The sequence below is a fragment of the Nycticebus coucang genome, chromosome 3 (genome assembly GCF_027406575.1).
Source record: "Nycticebus coucang isolate mNycCou1 chromosome 3, mNycCou1.pri, whole genome shotgun sequence".
Classification (NCBI taxonomy): Eukaryota; Metazoa; Chordata; class Mammalia; order Primates; family Lorisidae; genus Nycticebus; species Nycticebus coucang.
The window spans coordinates 128690334-128699084 of record NC_069782.1 but is presented as its reverse complement, the minus strand read 5'-3'; the positions used below and the strand labels follow the sequence as shown (position 1 = coordinate 128699084).

General features: G+C 55.4%; 1 protein-coding gene across 1 annotated transcript; it reads right to left on the bottom strand.

The window, feature by feature from the left end:
* Positions 1-2751: 2751 nt before the first annotated feature.
* NKX2-3 (NK2 homeobox 3) lies at positions 2752-8421 on the bottom strand. Its single transcript, XM_053584539.1, has 2 exons — positions 5765-8421; positions 2752-4295 (listed from the first exon to the last, which is right to left on the bottom strand). Exons 1-2 carry the CDS (start codon positions 6117-6119, stop codon positions 3562-3564), a joined length of 1089 nt encoding a protein of 362 aa, XP_053440514.1. The 5' UTR covers positions 6120-8421; the 3' UTR covers positions 2752-3561.
* Positions 8422-8751: the final 330 nt, after the last annotated feature.

The following is an 8751-nucleotide window of genomic DNA, read 5'->3' as shown; positions in this document are numbered from 1 at the left end:
TGGAGAAAAAGAAGTTGCTTACTTAGGAAACCCTAAGGGGAGTAAGGGCCACAACTCCTAGAGACTTCAGCTGCTAGAGTGCAGGTGCAGAAATCCTGTGTGGGGAGTGAGTACTGCGGGCTCAGGGTAGCACCTCTGGGTGCCCTGGAAGCCAGGGCAGTAGCCAGGATCTTGCTCATCGACTATGCTCTGCACCTAGCAAATGTAGGGGAAGTTGAGTTGAATTTCAGATGCAAGTCTTGGATTTATCTCATACATCCCAGTTTTCCAGCTCCACCTATCTCTTCCCTATTTCCAAGTCCTTCCCAATTCCCAAACTTTGTGTCCTGGTGTCAAAGTCTTCAGCAAGTTCTCAGCCTCCTATCTATCCTAGGTTTTTAGATATACAATATTGGTGGAAAGAGGGAGGAGCCATGTCCCTAAGCTGCATCATGAGGCAGAGAAGATAAGACCTTCTACTGGGTTTGGGATGGATTACCAGAGGTTCAGGCTAGGCTCAGGGGAGCCAAGGGTCTGACTCAGCATTTCTCTCACAGCCAGCACTCAAGGCTGCTGCTCAACAGCACCAGGTGATCTGCAAGACCCTGGAGTAGCAGGAAGAGGCATCCCCCAACTGCCCCAAGAACTACTACTGTGGTATCAGCCCAGAGGGAAAATATGCCAGCCTGGCGCTCCATGAGCTCATGTGGAAACAGGAAAATAAATCTTTGTAGGATACCATGTTATGATATTGGAAAGTACCTAACACTCTGATGGCACAAATGAGGAATGATTACCTCTACTTGGGTGACTCAGGAAAGAAGCTTGGCCTTGAAAGAGAAGTAAGAGGTCACCAGAAGGATGAGAGTGGAAGGGGATTCCAGACAGAGGGTGGCGTGTGCAGAGGAATGAAGCCTGAGATAGCAAAGTCCTGTTTGGATGGGCTTCCTTCTTGTCATTCAGGCATCAATTTAAATGTATCTCCTCAACAGGCTTTCCCAGACCACCCACTCCAAAGGACACCCCACTCCAGCATTTTGTTCAATTTCCTGTTTTAGAATTAATCTATTTTTACATTTATTTGACTGTTGTCGCCCCCTCAACATATGCCTGAAAATAAACTCTGTGTGTCTATGGACAGTGGTTTTGTTCCCTTCCATCACAAGCATCCAGAACAGTGCAAGTGAGTCCTGTATATGGTAAGTGCTCAGTGTGCATAGTGGGATGAGTAAATGAATGAGTCTTTCACTTCTGCAGATAGCGAGAAGAGGGTACTGAACCAGAATTTCCTCTCTAGCCATTAGACTAAGCAAAGATAACGGGAAAATAATGGCTCCAGAAGACAAGCTCCCTAGGAAGGGGACTTAGGGTCGTCAAGGTGGTGGCAGTGGTGGTGATACGCTGTGTCCCAGCTCTAGGGTGAGAGAGAGGCAGTGAGGAGCTCAGGAACCAGCAGACTGCTGCACTAGTTCACGCTGGGCTGCAGGGTCTTTCCACTGCATGAGGCTGGGAGAAGGGTCTTCCCCACCCCCCAAGCGCCACTTCTCTGGCCTCCCGCCTTTTGGATGTGTCCAAGTCGCATCCTGGGCGGTCAGAGGGCTTGGGGCAGGCAGGGAGGGGTGGGGGAGCTCCCTTGCCTGTGGACCGGCCTACCTCCTTCCTCCTTTTTCTTCCTCCTCCTCGCGTCTCTCTAGCTCCCCGGCCGGGCGGCCCCCAGCAACCTAGCAGCCCCACCCCCTCCAGTAAGGGCGAAATTGCTAAACTTGTAGCAATAATGACCCTGCATTCAGGCCGGCGACTCCCGCTGAACGTCTCAGGGCCCCAGCCTGCCTGGCCTAATCAGCGCGCCCCTCCCTGCTGCCCGCCCAGTCCCCGTCCCCCTTGCCGCCCCCTCCCCCAGTGCACAAAAAGTGGGGAACAAAACCCCCGCGCATTTCTCCGTCCCTCTGTTGAACAGACTGCAGCACAAAGCCCCCGCTCTGAGAAGCAATGGGGAGCTCGGGCGGGGGGACGTCAATCCGACGCGCTGGGGTTTTTGTTAACGCAGGGGACCTCGCCTTCCTACCACACCTTTTGTTCTGGACTCCAATAAAAAGCCATTCTTTCCGCACCTTCCCGGCCTGGAGCCGCCTTTCAGCCAGGCCCGGCCCCACAATGGCGCGGCGCTCTGAGGCCTCTCCATTCACCCGCCTTGGCACACTCACAATCGGCCGTGTGGCAGCATAGGCCTTGCACAGGCATTCTCCGCAAGTGACAAGGAGCCACATAAAGCTGCGGCCTCCGGGGGAGAAGGGAGGGCGGCAGAGGGGGAGAGCCCAGCCACCGCCGGGCTCAGGGTAGCGCCTCCGGGCGCCCTGGAAGCCAGGGCGGTAGCGGACGAAGTGACGGCCTCCGCGCCGCCTATGTTGGGCCGAGGAGCCAGGTTTACCTTTCCTGGTGACTCTCTAGGTGGGGCAGAGTCTCAGCCTTGATCTAACGTGGGTCCAGACAACTAATCCAAACATCTGGGTAAAATCTGGGCGGATTGCAAAGCCCGGAGCCCCAACCCCAAGTGTCCAACCTGTCCTCTCCACAAAAGCAAATAGAAATTAATGAACAAAGCCGTGGAGAGACCGGACTTGCAGCCTGGAGCCTGGCTCAGGGGAGACCAGGCCTGCAATCGCCCAAGGAGGAACGCTTTCCCCCTCGCACCTTTTTCTTCTTTTCCCGCCCTATTTAAAGGATCCTTCCCTCACTCTTTTGGGCTAAGCAAAGTCTATAGCCGGCCAACCGTTTGGAAATATTGCACCTCGTTTATTGACTCCTGTAGTGTATGGCAGCGTGTGTGTACACGGTGTGTCGATATAGTTATACATATAGATAATATGTGCTGAATAAAGAATATGAAACAGAAAGGAAACCCGGTAACACCTCCAGTGGGCTGCCAGGTCCCGGACTTGTTCAGTGCCCCCCGCCCCCAATTTTGATCTCTCTCGCCTGGTTTTCCTGGAAGAGTTCTTTCTGCGTCCCCCGCCCAGCAATCTGGAGGTCCGAGCCAAGGTATCCGCTGCGGCGGGGAGGCAGTTGGGAAGTCAAAATCGACTGTGGCCTGGTGTTCCAGGCCCGCAAAGTGGGCAGAGGATCCCCAGGACCTGGTATTTTTCAAGCCACGACCCTCATTTTTCTCTCCTTCATGCTTTTAAAACTTTTTGTCCTTGGGTTCTCCGCCAATGCTTCCCAGAGGCGGAGATAAAGCCAACGGAGAGAAGCCCTTCTCGCTTTGGAAGAACACAACGGCAGCTACAGTCCTAGCCTCCTGAACCTCCGCCCCTGGCTGCCAGGTTTGGGGGCTGTCGTCCTCCCCAGCGCCCAGCTCCCGTTGCTGCCTCAGAGACAGTCCAGGCTACCGGATCCCTGCATCCTCCTCGCCCCGGAACCCGCCTCCCCAGGTCTCTAGTAAGCTGTGATCCAGAGTCCTGGGAAGCAAGACGTGTATTTGTTTTTTTAACGAGGGGACCTGACCCTTGGGTCCGGCCTTTCTCGCGCTTCAGTCCCAAGGCGCCAGCCTGCGGTGGAGCGCCTGCCGTGTGACCTGCCCAGTTCCTACCAGGCTCGGATGCCCTGCAAAGTGCCCTGAGCGCACGCAGCCCCAGCTGCAGTGCCCTGGTGCAAGGGCTGGGCTCCGCCGGCACCTCCAAAGCCCCCCAGGTTGCTCACGTTCACAAAGGGGCCGCCTCCAGCCGCACTGCAGGCGGGCTGCATAGTGGTGGTCGCCGCTGAGACCCCGCTTCCGCCGCTGCCGCCGCCTGTCGGGTACGCACAGCCGTAGCTGCCACTGTAGGCCGCGGCGGCAGCGGCGGCAGCAGCTGCGGCTGCTGCGGCTGCCGAGTTCCCATAGCCGTAGGCAGGAAAGCTGTTGTAGGAGTAGGCGCTGGCGCCCACGCTATAGGGCGCTCCGTAGGCCTGCGCGCTGGGCGTGACGCAGGGTTTGCCGTCCCGCACTAGCACCGGTACTGCCACACGGCGCGGCGGCGGCGGGGCCGCATGTGCGCCCAGCTCCAGAGATTTGTCCTGCCGCTGTCTCTTGCACTTGTACCTGCGATTCTGGAACCAGATTTTCACCTGCGTGGACGTGAGCTTCAGACTGCTGGCGAGATGCTCGCGCTCAGGCGCGGATAGGTACCGCTGCTGCTTGAACCTGCGTTCCAGCTCGAAGACCTGGGCTTGCGAGAAGAGGACCCGGGGCTTCCGGCGGCTGCGCGGCTTCGGTCTTTCGCTCTCCTCCGCTGCTTTACAATCTCCCGCAGCCTCTAGAGGCTTCTTCAGCTGGCAGCTTTCTGCGGAAGAAGCAAAACAACAGCGTCCCTTAGCTGTTCCCGGCCTCACCGCGACTCCTGTCCTGGAGCACCTTGGCCCCTTAGGGTGACGGCGCGGAGCGTGTGGTAGTAAATGCCTGGACTTTTTGGAAGGTTTGTGGCTCCTGGCGCCTTGGGACCCTGCGACAGCCCGAGTACCCAAAGAACGCCCTCAGCCGGTGGAGGCGCGTTCCGTGGGGAGGGGTAGTTAGTGCGCTTTTATTTAGATCTTCAGCATCTGCGAGAGAAGAGATTACCCTGTATTAAATGTGCGGCTCGACGTGCTAATGACTATTTTCAGAATGTAGGCTTGCAACTACACATTAACTACCGTATTTGCAAACTCATTTGCTTTCCACTCCACCACACATAGCTGAAGGTGTGAGGCGCGTTGATATTTGGGGGCTGATACGCATGGGTTGCGCGAAAATCTTTGTTCGGAGAGTGACGTTTGTGCCTTGCCTAAGGACTGTTTTTCAATTTTTTTTGCTTATAAATGACTACATGCAAATGTGTATGACAATATCTTTGACCTTACAGAGAAAAAAGAGGTTTGACTGACTGATTTTGGACAGTTTCATGCCGATTTTAAGCTGTCAGACCATAGATGGGCCTTGGACTCTGCCGCATTAAACCTTCTCTTGGGGAAAGAGATTCTTTGATTTTTTCCCCGCAGATACACTTCCTTGGGAGCTTTATTCGGTTATCCCATCTGCCTACCCAATTCATGTCCCGTCCATGTGAGCAATCAAGATCTCAGACTAAGTTTGCTGCGTTTCCTATTCTGGGCGCAGAACACAAAGCAAAACGTCACGAATTTTCGAAAAAGGCCAGCGTCTCAGGGGAGAGAGAGAGCTATGGTCGCACAGAAGAGACTGTGTTCCCATGCACTGACCTACCATTCCTCACCTTTCTGCCAGGGTTCAGGGACAGCTGAGCTCCAAGCAGAAAAGTGTAGCTGGTCTCTATAAAGTTCCTACCCCTGCGGACTCTAGCGACGCAACTTGCTTGGGCTGTCCTGGAAAAGAGAGGGTGGCTGCCCTGGCCTAAGAGAGGGAAAGTGAACAAGATTCAGGTTTCTACCCCTTTTTGGGAATACCCCCTTGCTGGGAGGACAGCAAAAAATACCGTGAGTTGTTAGGACTCAAGAGCTAACCCTGGGTTGCCTATCAGCTTCAAGACAGCAATACCACTTTCCCTTCCCTCAGGGGCTGCATCGTCTTGTCCTTCTGCCGGAGTAGTTGTCAGGGTCACCACTTCCTTTTCTCTCCACCCCTGCTCCCTCGAAGGTACCTATACTTTGTAGAGCTGTCGTTGGCCAGGGAGGAGGCATGCCCCCAATCAAAGGTTAAAGGGGCTTACAGCCTTGCCGGTAAGGTTTGTGGGCTGTTTGCGGGCGCTCCGCCAGTGCTCCAGGTATGCGAGTGCATTTCCTTTCCCCCTCTACTCACTTTGGCTCCGGTCCCGCACGACCTCGGGCTCCTCTTCAAGTTCTTTCGGCCTGCTGCACGAGTCTCGTAAGACTGTGTGGACATACCTCTGGGGACAGAGCCCGGAATCCCCGTGGCCGTCGGTTGAGGCTAGTGAGTTTAAATAGGACAATTTCTCGCCCTCTTCTTCCTCGTCCTCCTCCCCTCCGTCAGAAAATTGCGTCCCCTCAGCTGCTGCCAGCATGCAGGGCGCCGAGTGGAAGTGGTGCTCCAAGTCCGCCTGCAAGTGCGCACCGTGGAAGTGCTGCTGCTGCTCCAGATTCAAAATGTCTTTGACTGAGAAAGGGGTGGAGGTGACCGGGCTTGGTAACATCATCAGGGCCACTTAATTGTCCAGTCCAAATACTCAATAAATCCCGGCGGGGGCGGGGAGGCAACGCAGCGGCTCCAGTTCTCTTTCTGGCCTCTGCCGCTGCTGCCGAGTCCGGCTTTTGACAGACGCGGTCCCACTCCAGTCTAAATTGCCTCCATTGGCCGGGACCTGGGGGTCTGGGTTTTGTTACAGCCACTGCAAGGACTGGGGCCCGGGCTGAGAAGCCTCTGTCCGGGGGTTCTGCGTCACGTCTGGGGGCGGTGCCCGCTCCCCGGCCGCCCTCCCCATTGGTTGTGGCTCACATGAGCCACGCCCCCCGCTTTTGCCAAGTTGGATGCCGTGGAGCTACCAGAAATAGACATGGGCTGGTGTGGAGTCCTGCAGTCCTTGTGGTTTCTGGTGAGGCTGCACTGACCCGGGTGTTTGAACCACCGATTCCTGCCTCGCCTGATTGTACCTTGCCGACCTGGACCAGTCCTGGGAACGTCGCTGTCCACCAACCAACACCCGGGAAGGATGACCCAAGAGTGTGGTTTTTATAGCTGCTGCTGCGGCAGAAAAATTCCTGGCCGGTAAATACCGGGCGCTGAATCCGCGAGGAGACGGAATGTTTTATCGATCTATGGATGTCAGTTTCCGCCTTGTTGCCTTTGCTTAAGCTGTTCTCTCCATCTGGAACATCTTTCCTGGCCCTGTCTCCATCAGCTGAAAGCTATTTACCAAGACTCTGCTCAAATACTGCCTCCTCCAAGGAAGCGCTCCCTGATCGCCTGGCCGGAAGTCCTCTCTCTCTCTCTCTCTCTCACCTCTGAAGTTGCAGCCATGTCACTTATTATTTCCCACTTAGTTCTATAGCTGTGTGTGCCTGCCTGGTCGCCCTGGTTAGGGCAGGGTGCCAGCTGCATTTGCCCTTGTAACACTTGCAGCGGAGGCTGCACAGAGCATGTATGTAAAAGAGAATCAAGGCATTATTACTAAACTTCGGTGTTTGATGGCTCTTGGTTCTAATACTCAGGCTAGTTAGTGTGGCCATGGACATTCCTTACCTATAACAAGGAGACAATCATACCTTTTTCAAGGTTGTTGCTAGGGTTAAATGAAGCGAAACATGCCAGGAGCTTAGCGCAGGGCCTGCCCACTGTGAAGCGCCCGGTCTGTGTGAGCTGCGGCTATTCTGCATCAGAGGTCAAGCAGTGTTTATAGACTGCACTGGTGGTGAAGTGGCTAGAATTCAGCGCACACTGGGTTTGCTTCAGAGAGTTTTGACAGCAGGATCTGTCCTCACAAGGGAGGTGACTTAGTGGTGGCGTGTGTCTTTTCCGCCTATTGAAATCCTGAGCCGGAGTCTAGGCCTTGACTCTCCAATGCACCTTTCCAATTTCTCTACCCACATGCATTCTGGCGCCTCTTGGAGGCCCTGGTTGTTTTCTGGGGGAAATCTGTAGGGTCCCCAGAGGTTCTGGAAACTTCACGCTGGTAGGGACCATCTTGTTCCTGCAGGATAGGCTTTTGCCTGTCATCATGTAAGGAGCAACTGTGCTGCTTTCAGGCCCACGGAAAGACCTGTGTGCACTGCTGGCCTTGAAAAAACAGGGACCTGTTTTGGCCGATCTGTGGCGCCCTTCATCTGGCTCCAGCCACCCCGAACCATTATTTGGCAGGCAGGATGGCCAGCTGGAAGAGACCAGCCTCAGTTGGAAGGAGCTGGTGGAAGTCGCAGGGACTGTGGATAACGCCCCCCCGAGCGGCAACAGACGCCGGCTGGGAGTGGGGACCAGAGAGGAGAGCTGTCATGCAGGGTCCCTCAACCGCAAGAGGAGTGGGTGACCCAGGCAGAGGGGAGAAAGAACAGCCCGTCGGGAGGGGGGAGAGGCGGGGCTCTTCACTAGGCAGCGGAAATGTTGCGGGAAGGGGAAGGCAGCCCCTGGGGCCGCCAGGGGAGCTAGGATGCCTCTGGAGGCACTAGGGCCAGAGAATATTGAGATTGGCAGGCCCCGGGTGGTGGGGAGAGACCTTCGGTGGAAAGGGCTTTGCACCTGGACGACCATTCTTTAGCTACAGGGGCACCAGTGTCTTTCTGCTTTAAATTCTGAAACTATCGATGGCTCCGGAGAAGGCTGTTGTCTCCAAAGCAAGGCGTGGGTCTGCAGAGAGAAGAGTGTGCCTGGCTTTGCTGCGAATCGCAAGCGCTCAGGCACAAAGATCCAAAGATGGGGGTGAGTGCGCGGCCCCATTGGGTGGGAGACCTTGAGTGTGTGTACATGCTGGTGGCCCATGCGCACACAAAAAGGAAGCTGAGCTCCAACACCCCTAGGCAAAACTGTGTATAGGTGGGGGTGGGGTGGGGGAATGATTCTGCTCCGTCTGGTTCCCAATTTTCTTCGCCTCTTTGGTGATTTCAAGATTCAGAAAAAGAAAAAAACAAAAACTAGCGAAACTAACGTTCTCTCCCGTTGCCAACTGAAGCCTGCGTTTCTCTTGGTTTTTGTTCTTTCCAGCTGCTTGGCTTCTAGGACTTACCTAAACCTAGCCCAGAGAATCCGGGTCTTAGAACCTGGATAAAGTGCCCCTTAGACGCCGGTACCGCCGAGGCAACGCCCATAAACCCGCTGCAGTCAAGAGCCCACCAGGTCGC